Here is a 19022-nt window from a genome sequence, read left to right on the forward strand (position 1 = left end):
ATGTAGGTACTCTGTGATACACAGTGCGACAAGGCTCTTTTAGCATACCTACCAATCTATATGCTTTTAGCACTTGAATGACATTGACAGGTGGCGCTGTTGGAGAACAAAGAACGTACCTATAATAAATCAGGTATAGGTACATATATTAATCTATGGTGTATAAAACACAGTACCTATGCAACTAGCGTGGCCCCCTTAGTCCCTCTCGCTCAAGCAGAGGTACTTGTGAAACGTTATTGCGTCTATTTTACGTTCGCTTCGGCTTTTGTAGCCTAGTATACTGCAACCATAGAGATAGTATACATAGAGGTAACAATAACGTGTTGCCGCTCTTGTACATCTATGTGTCAAAGAGGAATTGTTATCTCCGTCTTTTTCAGGGAACCTCCATTCGTGTAAAAGCGATAGCTCATAAAAGTCTGGCAACGTCGCTCTATCGGTGAAAATCACTGCAACCCACCATTGCACAATAACTTCAAAAGCAAAAAACAACAAAACGAATCAATTATTTATTTACAATACTTGAGTCAATATAACCTCACTTCACGTTGTTTGCCAAAGTCTCACGTACAAATACATTTTGGCAAACAAAAAAAAGTGGCCACGGTGATAAGGACAAAACATAATCATTTTGTCACGTTCTAATAAGAGCTTAAATGCATTTAGCTATCTCGCTCTAGCTAACAGTAAGTGTCACAATCAAATAGTCCTTGTTCGGAGGGTTCGTGATTTTAGCCTTTGTTCTCCAAGGTTCTCTAACAGCGCCCCTTGTCAAGTGTCAATGTCATTTAAGTGCCAAGAGAGCCTTGTCGCACTGTATGCATTTTTATTTTATAATTTTTTTATGATTTTTATTGTTTTATCTTGTCGTTAAAGCATATTCTATACTATATTAATAGCGATTGTTATGAGAAAGTGACTGGCTTACGTATAATATTTTATTCAATTATTTAAAACTTGAAATCATAGATTAATAATTATTATTGGTTTCGCTACGCTCTACCTTGATATTTTGATTATTATTGAAAATCAAAGTTCTACACCTACCGGTTTATACGACAGGTTTAGTAAGCGGTAGGTGATTGTGCAAATTACCCACTTAACATTTGCCGAATTCCTTTCACTACATTACTTCAACTTTACAATCATTGAAGGTAATTTCATGTCTAGCAATAGCAGTAACACAGTGCAAAAGTCCAGACTTCAGTACGAAGTAAGTAAGAAACTAATCTGATGATAATCTTCGACTAAATATCCTTTTGTTTTTAAAACCATATGCTACAAATTTTATGGTAGGTTTTTACTTTTCATTGTAAGAGCCTAAGCAATGAATACATAATTATCGTCGCTTCAATATCGCCATAATAAAGTACCTGTAAACAGAATTAATAATAGGCTTACATTCCTCTCAGCTTGTCCCCACGATTGCGTCCGCGAACATTCAAAAATCATTTCTTAGTGGATGGCTACATCATAATAGCTATCTACATGCCAAATTTCAGCCCGATCTGACCGTTGATAGGTCAGTCAATCAGCCAGCTTTTATTAGTATGGATTACTAGCGAGTAGCGGACTTATATGTAACTAGCTTATGCTCACGTCCACCTAGACTACACAAATTTCGAACTCCTATTTCACCCCCTTAGGGGTTGAATTTTTAAAAATCCTTTCTTAGTGGATGCCTATGTCATAATAGCTATCTGTAGCCAAATTTCAGTCCGATTCATCCAGTAGTTTGAGCTGTGCGTTGGTAGATTAGTCAGTCAATCAGTCACCTTTTCCTTGTATATATTTAGATTTTGGCAGTTGATAATGCATCTTACATATTTCAGGACCACAAAATGCTAAGAGGACTAAGAATAGTAAGTTAATATATATATTTTAAAAAGAATATTAGCCATGTTAAATGACTTTCATCTCCAACTAAGCGTCAGGCTTGTGCTAGGAGTAGGTAGGACAATAGTGCAACGGGCGGGGTTTGAACCGTCGACCTTTTCGGTTTTCAGTCCACTCCTTTACGGGTTGAGCTATTGAGGCTCTCGATGTGTATCATAATTATTTAATTAGAGTTTTTATACTGATCTCATCATAAGAAGATTCAATTGCAAAGGATGTGATTTTGGCAGTTTTCAATTATAACAACAAACACCTATATAAATAAACTTACTAAACTCATGTTTTTGGTGGTTGTCAACTCAAGTCCCAAACTAGTCAGGTCAGGCTTATCTCAGGCATACTCTGACAAAAATGTGAGTATAGCTGGTTTATATGGTTTTACTAACTTATGCCAGTGTCTTCATCTGTGCAGACTACACAAATTTCAAACCCCTGTTTTCCCCCTTCAGGGATTATATTTTCAACAATCCTTTCTTTGCAGATGTCTAAGTCATGATAACTATCTGCATGCCAAATTTCAGCCCGATCCGTCTAGTAGTATGAGCTGTGCATTGATAGATCAGTCAGCTTTTCCTTTTATATATAGATAATATGTTTATTTAAAGTATTGTATGGAGAATAGCTGACATTGTTTTATTAAGTAAACTAGCTGACACATATTTCGACATTTGTGACCGAAAACCCAAAAACCAATTTTCATGCAAATAACTTGAAAAATGATGGACACTTACATACAAACTTTCAACTAAACAAACTATTTAACCCACTAAGGGGTGGAATTTCGTCAAAATCCTTTCTTAGTGGATACCTACTCTTTACAAAGAACACACCCTCAAAATTTCATGTCTCTAGGACCAGTGGTTTAGGCGTTGCGTTGATATATAAGTCAGTCAGATAAAAGATAATATGATAAAGATTAAACTGCTTGAGATAAGAAAGTTATCCTTTAGGAATCCTCTCTTTAACTCACCCTTTTTTTTCTAGTGTGGCTCCAGAGGATTTATGCTAGAACCTTATGCCAGTTCTTTACAAGTTGTATCCAACTATACTTCAGCACAGCACTCAGTTAAAACACAAAAACTGCCCCAACTACCAGTGCCTAAACTAACTGACACACTTAGCAAATATCTTAAGACTGTTCAACCATTTCTGAATGATGAAGAATTTGCTGCAACATCTAATCTTGTTAAAGAGTTTGAAGGTGGAGTGGGGCAAAAATTACAGGTAATTTTATTTTAATGACACTGCACTGTCATGGAACCTTCTCCTTTTTCAGTCTGTTCAAAATTGGGGGCCACTTATATTAGGTGCAGATAGTCCTAATAAACCTCAAGTGTGAGTCAGATCCGCACATGAAAAGTTCTGTACAATTGTTTCTATGTACTTTTTTATTTTTTTTATTTAAATAGTGGCCATTTTTACTATTTGTTATTATAGTGGCAATACAAATACACACTGAAAATTTCAACTCTACCTATTACGGTTCATGAGATACAGCCCATTGACAGACCGACAGACGAATGGACAGTGGAAGCTTCGTAATAGGGTCCCTTTGGCACCCTTCGGGTACGGAATCCTAAGATCCAGGGGTAAATCTATAAGCTATAACCAGGAATTGTGTTTTATCGGTAGGTATACATACATACATATATGATACATTCTTACAAAATATGGTAGACTAGCTTCTGCCCGCGTGGCCTACAGGAAACAAATGGCATTTTTTTTTCAGAAACAAACATTATAACATCAGGACGCGCACATAACACATATAACCTTCCAACCCCCATTTCACTCCTTTAGGGGGGGAATTTTGTCATAGTCGTTTCTAAGCTGACACTTAACCTCAAGAAAAACCTACTTTCCAAATTTCGAGTCAATTATAATATCAATAATTAAAACTTTCCCATACAAACTTTCATCCCCTATTTTACCACCCTTATGGGCAAATTTTCCAAAAATCCTGAAACACGTATTTCTTCATTTGTGACCGAAAACCCAAATACCAATTTTCATGCAAATAACTTGACAAATGACGGACTTTCATACAAACTTCCATCCCCCATTTAACCCACTTAGGGGTGGAATTTCGAAAAATCCTTTCTTAGTGGATACCTACTCTTTACAAAGAATAGACCCTCCAAATTTCATGGACCAGCGGTTTAGGCTGTGCGTTGATATCTTTGTCAGTCAGTCAGTCAGAAAACCCAAATACCAATTTTCATGCAAATAACTTGGAAAATGACCGACTTTCATACAAACTTCCATCCCCCATTTAACCAACTTAGGGGTGGAAGTTCGAAAAATCCTTTCTTAGTGGATACCTACTCTTTACAAAGAATAAACCCTCCAAATTTCATGTCTTTAGGACCAGCGGTTTAGGCTGTGCGTTGATTTCACATACAAACTTACATCCCCTATTTTACCACCCTTATGGGCAAATTTTCCAAAAATCCTGAAACATGTATTTCTTCATTTGTGACCGAAAACCCAAACACCAATTTTCATGCAAATAACTTGAAAAATGACCGACTTTCATACAAACTTTCATCCCCCATTTAACCAACTTAGGGGTGGAATTTCAAAAAATCCTTTCTTAGTGGATACCTACTCTTCACAAAGAATAGACCCTCCAAATTTCATGTCTTTAGGACCAGCAGTTTAGGCTGTGCGTTGATATCTATGTCAGTCAGTCAGTCAGGACTTTGAATTTTATATATTTAGATGTGTAACTAGATGATTCAAAAGTACTTGTAAAAATGATAAAAAAATATTTTTATTTTATTAATTTATTTAATAATTCAGTTGCAAATGGCTCTGACTGTATATTAAAATTACAATTTTTTTTGTGTGTATTACGGTTATGATATGGATGAGGAAAAATGCCCATGTTTATTTCCCTATAATATTAAAGGAAGGGAAAACAACAAAATAAATCAATGCTGTCGATATTTAAAAAATAGAATGAATGAGTTAATAAGTTTCACAAATAATGTTGTAGGCTCTACTGGAAAAGCGAGCTGGCAAGCATGAGAACTGGCTTGAAGAATGGTGGCTCAATACTGCCTACTTGGAGTACAGGGATCCCGTTGTGGTATTTTCAAGTCCAGGTCTAGTTTTTCCATTCCGAAAATTTAACAGTCAAGAAGATCAACTTAAATATGCTGCTAAAACATTACTTGCTGCTTTAGATTACAAGGCCTTGATAGACAAGTGAGTGAATTCAATTATATGTCTTGTTTTACTTGATATAAAGCTTGCTTACAAATTCTACGTGCACATTTAGAGATTTTTCTTTAACAGAGAGAGCATGATCAATTTTACATAAGCTCATATTTTAATAGATACTAGATGACCCGAAATGAATGAAATATATTTAATGTTACAAAAATCATTCAATTATTATATGTATAGATATTCTGAAGGTCATTTCCTCCTATAGCTATTTGGTTGTACACAAAATAAATTAAATTGAATCGTCTTAAAGTACTGCTATTCCTCACATTGTAAAAATAATAGCATCACTTTAGTCAATTTAGAATTTAGTTTAAGAGATAACATGTGTACAACTAAATAAGTATGACTGCACATACAGCTGCTTCATATATAAACAACTAGTCAAGTTAGCAGCTTTCGTGTGTAGTGTGCAAATACTAATATGTTGTATTTTTTAGTGATAAAATTCCTGTTGAAATGATGGGGAAAAGTCCACTAGATATGGCACAATATAAGAAGATTTTTGGCACATGTCGTATACCATATGAGAAAAGAGATAAATTATCATTCAATGATACAAAATATATAACTGTTATACATAATAACCATGTAAGATATTTTTCTTTCAAACGAATTCCCTGACTGTACAATAAATGTCATTAATAGTCATTTAATAGTCATTTTTACGCATTTATGAAAGTAATGGTTGGTAAAAGTAACAAAAAGATCTAGCTTTTACAACAACCCGCATGCATGCATAAACGCACACAGACACACGCACACACTATGCATGTTAATAAAGTTGATTAGATTTAGTGCCATTTGATTTGGAAGAGCTAGACCTTTTAACTCAGGTATTTTTATACTTAACAGAAGGTCTTGTCTCAGCCACATACAACTCAATAACTTTATTTCATTATTTAAGTATATCTTAATATTATATGTAGGTAGGTACTTATATTTCGGTATACTTTTATCAGTACAAAGTACTAACAATAAAATAGTTATCTAATCTAGATAAAATATAGATATTATGTAATCAGTTACACAAACATATGTATTCTTAATTTATCAATATCACAGGTATTTTCATCTTACCCATGTACAATTTTATCAGCAAACAGCTAAATTAAAAATCATATAAATAAATTATAATCGTGCTTGACAACCAATCTATTGTACCTAGTACTAATTGATTTTATAGTAACTAGGTAGGTATAAAATAATATAATCGATACCTATTTTATATTTATTCATTATCTTGTGATGATGATTGTTTAAATACGGCAAAATGCAAAAAGTTATATGTACTTCCAGATTTTCCATGTGGATCTTTGGGGCAGTGATGGAAAAAGGTTAAATGTTGATCAGATTGCTCAAGTATTAAAAAAAGTGGTAGACTTATCTACGGTGCCAAGCAATAATCCCATAGGCATTCTTACGTCGGAAAACAGGGATGCCTGGGCAAAGACTTATCAACTTTTATCCAAAGGTTTGTAAATATTCCAAAGGAAGATAAGGGTGAATATATCCATTCTAATGTTAAAAATACAAAAGTGTGCCTGACTGTCTGCCTGCTAGCTTTTCACAGCCCATACAATTAACAGAAAATTTGTAACACAGATAGTTTGCAACCCAGGGATGAACTTGGCTGCTTTTTATCCCGGAAAATCAAAGAGTTCACACTGGATATTAAAAAAAAATTGAAGATGCCCGTGACTTTGTCAAAGTGGACTTTAACGTGTATGACATCGTTGCAATGTTTTTCAGACAAGGTGAATAGGGCTTCGTTAGCGGACGTGGAGAGCAGCTTGGCCGTGCTGTGTCTGGACGGTGGGGTGGGGCTGTGGCGCTGCGCAGACGACGACGCGCGCCGCAACGTTGCGGCTGCACAAACCATCCATGGCGGTGGTTCGACTAGCAATGGTGCCAACCGGTGGTTCGACAAGACCATACAGGTATTTAAACCATAATAATCACTGAAATGGCCATATTCCAGTACGCTGGAAAAGGTGTACCATAAAAATGACATTCTTGTGCCGATTCGAAACGCACCACTGAGCAAAACGGGAACTTAAACTGACCCTTTGTATGATATAGTCTTCTTATTGATGTCACATCACTAACATTTACTTCCAACCCACCAACTCCGCTTTGCAGACCTGTTGAAGTTTGAAGCAAGCAGCAGTGAGCCTCGTGTACACGTGATGAGACATCTGTCAACATAGTGTCAATACGAAGACCATTTGACACAAAATGTCAATTCCCGGTATGCTCGATGTGACGCTTCGATTCGTCACAACAATGAACTAATTTTGTATGGCACGCGTTTTCCAGCATACTTGTATATGTCCATTTCAGGGGTGGCATTGTTAGTTCGGCAACAGTAGACTATTATGATTTTTTTTTTCAGTTCATTGTCGGAGCTGATGGTGTCACTGGTTTGACGTATGAGCATTCCCCGGCTGAAGGACAACCGATTGCCGTTCTTACCGACTTCATCATCAAATATATGTAAGTTTTCAGTTTACTTTTTATTTTATTTTATTTATAGACTAGCGCTTGGCTGCAATCAGACCTGGTGGCAAGTGATGATGCAGCCTAAGATGGAGCGCGCTTGCCTAGAAGATGCCTATTCACTCTTGTCTTGAAGGTACCCATATTATAATTCGGTAGGAGAAAACTGATTCTGATACTGATGGGTGGTGAAACTAAAAAATAATACTAATTAGATGATGCCCGCGACTTCGTTCACGTGGATTTAGTCTTTTGAAAATCCCGTGGGAATTCTTTAATTTTTCTGTACAAAAAGTATTTATGTCACTCTCCAGGTTTACCTATAACCATGCGAAAATCACACGGCGATCCGTTAGCCCGTTGCAATGTGATTAAAGGAAAAACCAACAAAACCAACAAACCAACATACTTTCGCATTTATAATATTGTAGGTAGTAATATGTTTTTCTGACACTTTACAATACATCAGAGGGACTCATGATTGATTAAAGTGGTAATAAAATTGCAGAGAGCAAGACAAACCTGCTGAGTCGCCGTCGTCGAGCCCGAAGGAACCCGTGCGCCTGGAGTTTAATGTTGACAGTGAAGTTACGGCAATGATCAACACTGCAAAGCAAAGCTTGGACAAGTACGTTACTATTCCTATTTATCTACACTTAATATTATAAACAAAGAATACGAATTTTGTGTGTATGCTGAGGGTATATTTCGAGAACCATTACACCTAACTGAAGACTTCTTTCACCACATTACACCAGATGAGCATCACTAGTAGTGGCGTGTAGCTCATAGAGGCATAAAAGCTCTGCTTACCCTAGTTGTTATAAATCAAATGCTTATTTTTCATTATGATTGATGATGTTCATACTTAAATGTTATAACAAGTAAATAAGTTCATAACCTGACTTCAAATCCTGTGCACGCCACTGGGCATATGCCTGTAAAAGTATATCTAGATATTGAGTGATATTGCCCCCTTACTTCGCTACGTACGCTCGTTTCTACACTGTATCTTTACTACACTGTGTTAAATACTAACCACTATAATCTGGTTATTGTTACAGACTGGTCGCCGATTTAGATCTGAATTGCTTCAAATATGACAAATATGGTAAAAATTTCATCAAGTCACACAAGATGAGTCCGGATAGTTACTTGCAAATGGCGATGCAATATGCATTTTATAGGTAATAATATACTATTTAATAAAAAGTCGTCTCGTAGCCGGGTAAAAAAATAACTATTTTTTTACTTATACTTACCCGATTAAAAAAAACTAATTTTTTTTACCCAATTTTACCTGACTACGGTAAAGTCAAAAGGAAGGGTTATGAGTTTAGCAGTCTATGTATGTATGTTTGTAACTTGTATTTTAATTTGACTATGTCGTATTGTCGTCATTTACTCAATGTCTAAAAGTCTTCCACATCTGTCTTCATCGTAACTTCGGCGCTGAAACGTGGACAACGACAGCAACAAATATGAATGGTCCATCCGGAACGCCATCCAGAGCTATTTATTATTTATTTATATCTAATTAGAACGGCAGTGCCACTTACACTAAATTGATGATTAATGATAAATTTAAATACAAATAAAGGTACAAAAAAGACAAAATACAAAACGATAAAACATTAAACTCATAAAGGATTTTTGAATGTACGCTGAGCACGTTGAATGACATTCATGCAATGCTCTCCGCGTACACCCGTCATTGAATGGGTCCCATTGAGCATTGTTGTCTTGGACGATTTAACCTAAGGACGCGCCTCGCATGATTATTCCCCTCTGTCAATAGTAATGGATTTTTAATCCACTGCGTTTATAAACACTGTTTGCGGAATCGATTTTGTCATTGTCCGAATCGTTTTCGATGTGTGACGACGTCTTACACGCTGGGTGAAAAATGCCTGTTTGTGCCGTTAGTGAGTGCAAGAACAAATCAAACACATCAAATTTACAAAAAGATGGAATTTCATTTCATAAGTAAGTATTTTTGGTGTAATAAACGCTTTCTATAAATTAAATTACATAAATTATTATAATAAAATAACAATCGAGAACTTTACCGATTCAGTAATTGAGTACGTAATACATAATTCGGTAGAAACGAGTCACACTCCTCACGAGACTATATTTTGTTTTTTCTAAACAATTGCAACCCTCGATATATACAAATTAGGTTAAAATTTGAATACGCGTGAACAGCATGAAATTACGTAGTAGTACGATAGTGATTGCGGTTCGATTATCGATATCGATGAAAACATTTTCTTTATTATTAACGACTAAATTACCGTCTTCAAGTCAAGTAAAGAATAGTTATTATTAATTACCACAATTTTTTCGCTACCTATACTTGTAATAAAACTGGTCGATTTCTGTGATTTCACGTACTTAATACATTTAAAAAAAATGAAAGCAACGCAATTTTAGTGATAGGCGCGAAATGTATAAAATTTATGTATTAAATCGCCAAGAATGTACATAACATTAACCTAATGGTAAATAATGGGGCCGATTCGCTTGTACACAATCTATAAACTAAACTAAATTAACAGGTCTAAATCTAGTGCTATCCTTTTCCGCAAGCAACATTATGAAATGGATAGCAATAGATTTAGACGTGCCATTTTAGTTTAGTTTAGAGATTGTGTACAAGAGAATCGACCCCAATGACGTGTTAAAAATAGAAGAGGCCACCGTGTGTGTTTACTAATTTATTTTCATAGTATCATATCTGTCTTATGGAATTTTGCTGTGGGGTAAAAGCGGCAGGTATTGAGAAAATTTTTGCATTGCTAATTTGTAAGGGCAATACGTGTTATATTTAATAACTTACATTTAATTTTTTTGGACAAAGAGTACACCATATTGGAATTACCATGTAAACCCAATGTGCAATAAATAAATGATTGATTGGAAAGAAAAAAACATTTTATTGATTGATATACCTACTAATTATGTTTGGTAGGCTTTTGCGCGGTCAGGTTTATTTTGTATTATGTAATAATATAAGTCATTAATAAGCACATTTTCACTATCGAAATTTTAAATGAAAATTTCGTTATATAAAAAATACAAAAGATTAAAAATGATATAAAATAAGTAAAAAAGTATGTGCATATTTTTTAAATAAATATTTTTCTTATTTTTACGTTGCATTATTAGTTTTTGGGATAATCACCTATTAAGTGAGGTGAATGTATGCAAGAATACGCTACGCTGACCAAACACTGGTTTTAAGTAATTAAATACGAGTAATAAATTCTTACTTCTACTTTTGTTTCTGAAAAACTATCGATATATTTTAAAATATCGATACGGTAGCATCGCAAATCAATTTGACTGTCTTACACTCGTAATGTCTTTGTATGTTGATGTATATAACTTATTAGTGTGCGTAAAATGTAGTAGTCTTGAAGATTTAGATATGTGTGTGTTAATAATGACACAAAACTTTGTTGAGTGAGTGTGTCAAGTTGTCTATGTAGTGTTTCCTCGTCCCGCACCAAAAGTGACAGAAATTTTTATTCGTAATATTAGGCGCGTTACAAGTCCATAGGTTAAATCGTCCAAGATTGTTGTCCAAAAGCGCGTTGAATGATGCTAATGAACGCGGTATAGGTGACATAGCTCTAGCATATAGCTATGTCATAGTATACCTAGTAACCCTGTAACTAACTACGTCACAGTATAAAAAGCTGATTTTTTCCACAATTATACTGCAGGAGATATGAACAATTTGGCTACTATGAACCCTAGGTTATGGGCTCTTACTCTAAAAGTTCTTCAATGAGCTATTTGGTAAAGTTCACATTAAGTATTTTCACTAGGAATAGCTCAATGGACAACGGTGAAGTGTCGAAGCGACGCGAGGTATTATACATAGGTATACTGACTCTGTTGGTTGCTTAGCCTAGCATAATTTGTAACAATAATAAATTTTGTATCGAATTGCATTATTAGTTTTCACTACATGCCCATGCTGGGTTGCAGGCTGCACAAAACGCCGGGCGCGCACTACGAATCTGCTGCAACGCGCATGTACGTAGGCGGGCGCACGGAGACCATCCGCTCGTGCTCTGTGGAGTCCGTGGCCTTCGCGCGCGCCATGCTGGACACACAGGCCTCCGCACACGACAAGCTCGCCGCTCTGCGCGCGGCCGTCGCGGCGCACAAGGACTACACCGTTCAGGTAAGGGCTAACTAAGGCTTGACCGAACGTGGGCAAGCACACGGAGACCATCCGCTTGTGGTCCGTGGAGTTCGTGACCTGCATGCGCGCCATGCGGGACGCAGGACGTACATGACAGTCTAGCCGCTTTGCACGCGGCCGTCGTGGCGCACGACTATACTGTTCAGTTAAGGCTTGACCATATGTGGGCGAGCGCACGGAGACCATCCGCTTGTGCTCCGTGGCGTCCGTGACCTGCATGCGCGCTATGCGGGACGCAGGACGTACATGACAGGGTCGCCGCTCTGCACGCGGCGCACAAGGACTATACCGTTCAGGTGAGGCTTGACCGTACGTGGGCGAGCGCACGGAGACCATCCGCTTGTGCTCCATGGAGTCCGTGACCTGCATGCGCGCTATGCGGGACGCAGGACGTACATGACAGGGTCGCCGCTCTGCACGCGGCGCACAAGGACTATACCGTTCAGGTAAGGCTTGACCGTACTTGGGCGAGCGCACGGAGACCATCCGCTTGTGCTCCGTGGAGTTCGTGACCTGCATGCGCGCCATGCGGGACGCAGGACGTACATGACAGGGTCGCCGCTCTGCACGCGGCGCACAAGGACTATACCGTTCAGGTAAGGCTTGACCGTACGTGGGCGAGCGCACGGAGACCATCCGCTTGTGCTCCGTGGAGTTCGTGACCTGCATGCGCGCCATGCGGGACGCAGGACGTACATGACAGTCTAGCCGCTCTGCACGCGGCCGTCGTGGCGCACGACTATACTGTTCAGTTAAGGCTTGACCATATGTGGGCGAGCGCACGGAGACCATCCGCTTGTGCTCCGTGGAGTCCGTGACCTGCATGCGCGCTATGCGGGACGCAGGACGTACATGACAGGGTCGCCGCTCTGCACGCGGCGCACAAGGACTATACCGTTCAGGTGAGGCTTGACCGTACGTGGGCGAGCGCACGGAGACCATCCGCTTGTGCTCCATGGAGTCCGTGACCTGCATGCGCGCTATGCGGGACGCAGGACGTACATGACAGGGTCGCCGCTCTGCACGCGGCGCACAAGGACTATACCGTTCAGGTAAGGCTTGACCGTACGTGGGCGAGCGCACGGAGACCATCCGCTTGTGCTCCGTGGAGTTCGTGACCTGCATGCGCGCCATGCGGGACGCAGGACGTACATGACAGGGTCGCCGCTCTGCACGCGGCGCACAAGGACTATACCGTTCAGGTAAGGCTTGACCGTACGTGGGCGAGCGCACGGAGACCATCCGCTTGTGCTCCGTGGAGTTCGTGACCTGCATGCGCGCCATGCGGGACGCAGGACGTACATGACAGTCTAGCCGCTCTGCACGCGGCCGTCGTGGCGCACGACTATACTGTTCAGTTAAGGCTTGACCGTACGTGGGCGAGCGCACGGAGACCATTCCACCCCTATTCCTATAAAAAAGTTAGAGAGAGAAATTTTGGAATACTATACTTACTATATTCCTATGTATAGTCCGCGACAGCTCGCAATCGGGGATTGAACGCCGCGCACACCCGCACAGCCTCCACGCTAACCTGGTGCGGGCGAGCGCCGGCCGAGTGTGTGGGGCGTTTTCCCGCCTCATACCCCGATTGCCATTTCGACCTGTCGCGTACTATAAATGATTAAATTATGATTTTCAAATAGCATTTGCTATGAGCTATTAAGATTTCTTGTTCTGTATATTTCTCGTTTCTGTAAAATTTCGTTATTGTTTCTTTCATAGCGAAAAAATTATTTCAAGAGTACAATGGGGGCCTTATTTTAAAATAATGTCACGGGAGTCATCTGGGCTGGTAACTTAATCCGATAGCAACCTCCCTTCAAAGACCGTTGGCACATGCACTTTGTCGATTTTCGGTCTTTTACTTTAATATAGAAAGTAATCAAATTATTAATTTCACAGGCATTACAAGGATTTGGCGTTGACAGACATTTACTGGGACTAAAATTGACAGCGATCGAAAATGGTATTGAGTTGCCGAAATTATATTCTGACCCTGGATATGTGAGAAGTGCTCATATGAGAATATCTACAAGTCAGGTGTGTATATTTCGGAGAAATCTAAATTCGACATGAAACAGAAACACAATTTACCCTTGGAACCATAAAAAAGCATACCAAATGTTAATAACGTCACTTTTTCATACAAGCTCCCATGCTAGGCGCGCATTTTGACGTTTGATCTGTAGTTGCTGATTTTATTAAAATGGCAACATCCGTATTTAGTTCGTTTTCGGTATCAGGTGGCATGCAAGTGCGATGGGTTCATGTGCTACGGGCCGCTCGTCGCCGACGGGTACGCTACGTGCTACAACCCGCGCGACAACGACGTCAACTTCGCAACTGCGGCCTTCGCGGCGCACTCCGCCACCGCAGCCGCGCACTACCGCACCGCGCTCGAGCACGCGATGCGCGACATGCACGACGTGCTGCTGCACACGGCGCGCTCCAAGCTGTGATCGCCCACACGCCACGTTGAAGCTCTCTGTGAACACATTCTGCAATCACAAGATTTCAACTTATCAAGAACACTCGGATGCATTACCATCAATATTTGCTCGATACAGGATCGCGATATCGCATTAAAAAATATTGATACTGTAATAGGCCTCTATTACACCGCTTGCGGCCTCATTTGTACTTTGTTAAATAGCAAGCGCAAGTGAGACTGTTTGCTCGCTTTCGCTCGGGAGTCAAAGGGGGATAGCGATATCGATAGTAGGTAATAAGAGTGCTCTATCCATAGTTAAAAATATAGATGCATGATAGAGGGCTGCTGAGATAAGTGCGGGATGATACCTTACTCCTCCTTGTCTCCTTGACTACACTACGATCGAAAGAGTTGAAAATAAAAGAGGGCGCTAGTGTCGTTCTTATTGTGTACTGCAGGCAAAACGATCTTACAAGGTATTTCTATTCATATTAATTTTATGTATTTTAACTTGATTCAGTGTATAAGTCCCGCAAATTGCTAATACGCGTGGCCGCCATTTTAGTGACGTCAGCACTGACTTTTTTTACTTTTTTTTATAGATATAGCGAGCAAACGAGCAGGCGGGACACCTGATGTTAAGTGATTACCGCCGCCCATGAATATTTGCAGCACCAGAGGAGCCTCTCTGAAGTTTCGATGGTATATTTTTATTTCGGCTGACGTCAAAATTACATGTTAAGAAACATGGTTTCAGCGCAATAGCAATTTGCGGGACTTATATAACAGTATTTAATAATGATTTGAATCAACATAGATTTGGACTTTGGAGGCGTTACGCGTCATAGCGGATAGGTCGTATATTTACCATATAAAGTATATTTAAATCATTTTATTTAATTATAAATAAAGATATTTGTAATGTAATATTGAGGTGTATTTTTATAGTTTGTAAGTTAGAAGCCTCTTGCGATGACGAATCCTACTAAGCTTTCCTGGCAAGCTGTCAACTGCAGCAAAGCGGAGCTGAGGCGTGTTTAGCACACGCGTGTTAATTGGCAATAAAATTGTCGTCATCTACCAATAATAATAATAAAATCCTCCGCTCAGCTTCAGTGGACAGGCATCGTAGGCTATGTAGGCATCTCAAGGCAATGACGCACGCGCACGAACTGTGCGCACAACGCGCATCGTGAGAGGACAACATAATGTGCACGTGCACCTACGAATGGATAGCGTGAATGTTGTACAAGTCACGGCGTGCACGTTTGTGAGTACAAACATGATAACGCGTTCGCGATATGCACGTACTGTATCGTATCCGGCAGGAAATATTATACATCAACCTTTAGAAGAGGTAGCGGTTTCGTAAAGCGTTGTCTTGCCGTCGAGACCGACAAAACGTCACATAGGTATAAGTGACAGAGACAACGCTCTATAAAGCCGAAATCTCATTCTAAAGGTTGATGCACAATTTTTATTGCCGGCTACTGTACGTAGAGACAGTGACGCGCTATGTTATGTGTTGATGCGATGCGCGTTGTGTGCGCAGTCGAGCGTGTGCGCATGTGTCGGTATACACCTTCAGGCTAGAGGAATAAAACATTGTTGTACTTTCATAATAATCTATTATAATATGATACATTTTATAAAATAAAAAATTGAATAGCAATAAATAATATTTCAATCAAGTAATAATAAAAATTACACAGTTAACAATTATTATAATACCTATTCAATAAACTATAATACGATTTATGTAACAGGGTTATGTTAGCAATAGTCACATTTTAAATTGAATTTACAAGAAATTTAGAAGCTGAATATATCAATTCGTTAAAAAAAATACTGTTAACAATTCAAAGTCTGGATTAAAAAGAAGAAAGCCAAGTAATTTTAAAATGATAAAATCTTAACAGAACATGTCTTAACTAAGCCTACTAAGCCTTTCCACTGAGGATGCGTAGCGAGGTATATGCGTGAAACCCACAAATGGGACTGAATCATTTATATGTATAACTGAGTTCAAAAACTCCTTTCACGAGAGCTAAAATGAGCTCGGTAATGTAAATGAAGCGGTCCTTTTATTAGGTTTACATAATATACTCCATTGCCAGTACGTATTTTGTAAATTGGCTATACTTACCAATAGAATACAAACATTATTCATCTAATCATTATTACTTGTAATATAAATTACAATATTTCCATCTCAATTTCATTTGTTATCTTACTTCTTTAACTTACAAGTTTATATTATTTTATTTTTATACTACACAAACACTAACGTAAAATTGTTACAGAGATCGCAAAACAAGTTGACCTAGTCCAATCTGAAGTTGCAACATGGCGGTTTGCGCAGGTCATAGACTAAGGATTAAATACGCAAGCAAGCCCGGCTGAGATATGTGTTTGTACAATACGCAGCCATATGCCTCGCGTTCAGATCAGATTACTCGTTTTGCGCGCACTATGCAACAAAAGTGAAATGTCTCCAAAGCCCCAATTACGTGTGGAATGTGAATGAGATTAAAGTGCACCCTTTTAATAAAAATACCATAAAATATAAACAAGATTAAAATAGTATATTACATAATATTTATACATACAACGGTCGAACGAGACGCGAATAAGCATCGCTGTGTCAAAAACAGTTTTTATCTATGATCATATCTTAAAATCTTATGGACTTATGACACATTCTATTCACAAAGATTTTGTTAGCAAATTAGACACATTACAGCTCAGCTGTAGTAGCTCTTGTTTAGTTTCTTGCTTTCACAGCTCTGGGTCTAGCTTAGCTGTATTCGCTATCCTACCAGTTCTAACTGGTAATGTGGTACAGCTTTAAAAAATAAACGTTTTTCTTTTCTTTCAATCCGTGCGACTGATTGCGTGCACGATCTTTTTTAGAAGGTTGACATCGTACTAACGTATTATATTGATGGTGAACAGGGAACACGGACCAGTGATGACATATTGTGTATCCGAGACATGTGCCCTGTTTATCAAACATTACAAGTCTACAAGCTCACAAGTTACAAGTTACAAGAACTTTTTTACAAACTCTTGTAAATTATGTTTATCAAATAATTTCACAAGACTTGTAGAATTTTACAAGACTTGTAGAACTTGTATTTTTAATTTATAACACTTTATTTTTGCTAAATTGCAAAATAATTTTTCAATCGTAATAAATGTCGATAAAATAGAAATTACGGTACCATAACTAGTCAAGTTATTGTTAAAAATAAAACTTTTTTTCAAATAATTTAATTTTGTGTTAAATAACCTATTTGTAAAACCTATTGCTCCTTATTTTATTTACCTACCTACTTTTATTTATTCTGTTTTGATACACCAACAGGAAGTACCTACATAAAAAGTTTAAATTAAAAATAATACATTATTTTTCATGAATTAAGGTTAGACTTAAAATTTGGAAAAATAGATAGACTTTAAAAATTTTCGCTATTCGAATTACACCGCAAAAAATGGCGAAATCTGATTCAAAAGTTACAATTATTCTTCAATTAAGAAATTCGTGACAAAAAAGATATTTTATTTGGCGCATTTACTGATAAATTATCTAAAGACCAAAAAATAGCAGAGTGGAAAGAGATACTATTGCTATGTCAGTCACTTGGACTTGTATCTGCCGAAAAAGATTCTGCCAGCATACTCGTATGTATATAAGACACGTTTTGGTCAAATTTAAAAAGAGCAACATGGATAAGTTTTATAAAATTACACCTTTGAATTATTTAATAGTTATTTTACCTATTTACTACTAGGTACTAGATAATTTAATTATTCTTTTATACAATATCATACTTGCAAACAACTTCTAAAATAAATTAAGAGTCAACGGAGGCTCTCCAACTTTTTCGTTACAAGTTACAAGCTACAAGCTACAAAGGCATTTTTGATGAACAAAACCACAAATACAAGTGTGAAAAACACTTGTATTACAAGTGATATTACTTGTAGCTTGTAGTTTACAAGTGTAGTTTTGATAAACGCATTCTTGTAAAAATGCACAAATTTACAAGAGAAACGCTTGTAATACAAGACTTGTAACGTTTGATAAACAGGGCAATGGTCACTAATTATTATGTACCTCCTAAGAAAGCTCAGTCACTCAACGGGCTATGGAGAGCTATGCTCGAAGTTTCTCAACGTGATCAAATCAGAAATGAGGAGAACAAGAGAAACCGAAACAGCTAAACGGCTGCGAAGCTGAAGTGATAATAGATAACAGGGCATATAGTTCGAAAAACCGATACACCTAGTAGACCTATTGGTAGAATGGCGACCTCGAAAGCGCAGTGTTCGAAGTACCCCCACTACGTGGCCAGACAATATTAAACGAGTTGCAGGGATGCGCTTAATTCAGGCGGCGCAAGACTGTAGTGTGTGGAAGTCCCTACAAGAGACCTAGCTGTATGTCCAGAAGTGGACATCTATCGATTGATACCTAATGATGATGATGATAATTATTATTATACATATTTAACCTGTGGGCATACGCAATAACATTTTCAATATAAAAATATTATTTAGGTACTAATTTTGTTTGAATCCACTTGTCGTTGTGCCAGATCAGTCTTTCCACGCACATGCAAACTGTGGAATCAGCTCCCATCGGCGGTGTTCCCACTAGATTACAACAACGTCAAGGGGCGGACCAACAAAAAGGCCGACAATGCATCGGCAGTTCCTCTGGTACTGCAAATGTTC

The 19022-nt window shown here is 38.2% G+C and overlaps 1 protein-coding gene across 2 annotated transcripts; it reads left to right on the forward strand.

Moving 5' to 3' along the window:
• The first annotated feature begins 780 nt into the window (after positions 1-780).
• Positions 781-16836, forward strand: LOC117992398 (carnitine O-acetyltransferase-like). Of its 2 annotated transcripts, none has more exons than XM_034980121.2 (13): positions 781-1216; positions 1836-1865; positions 2884-3123; positions 4898-5109; positions 5571-5721; positions 6430-6604; positions 6883-7070; positions 7526-7626; positions 8138-8257; positions 8694-8816; positions 11629-11827; positions 13754-13891; positions 14095-16836. In XM_034980121.2, exons 1-13 carry the CDS (start codon positions 1166-1168, stop codon positions 14308-14310), a joined length of 1944 nt encoding a protein of 647 aa, XP_034836012.1. In that variant the 5' UTR covers positions 781-1165; the 3' UTR covers positions 14311-16836. The 2 variants fall into 2 exon arrangements, with proteins under 2 accessions (XP_034836012.1, XP_069365666.1); XM_069509565.1 differs by having other exon boundaries at positions 781-1077.
• Positions 16837-19022: the final 2186 nt, after the last annotated feature.

This window comes from Maniola hyperantus, chromosome 1, assembly GCF_902806685.2.
Source record: "Maniola hyperantus chromosome 1, iAphHyp1.2, whole genome shotgun sequence".
Lineage (NCBI taxonomy): Eukaryota > Metazoa > Arthropoda > Insecta > Lepidoptera > Nymphalidae > Maniola > Maniola hyperantus.

Excerpts from the sequence above, each read along its gene's own strand:
- LOC117992398 (XM_034980121.2), top strand. The coding sequence starts at position 1,166 with ATGTCTAGCAATAGCAGTAACACAGTGCAAAAGTCCAGACTTCAGTAC. Across the intron at positions 8,258-8,693 it reads GCAAAGCAAAGCTTGGACAA|ACTGGTCGCCGATTTAGATC; the intron begins GTACGTTACTAT and ends TTATTGTTACAG. Across the intron at positions 8,817-11,628 it reads ATGCAATATGCATTTTATAG|GCTGCACAAAACGCCGGGCG; the intron begins GTAATAATATAC and ends GCTGGGTTGCAG.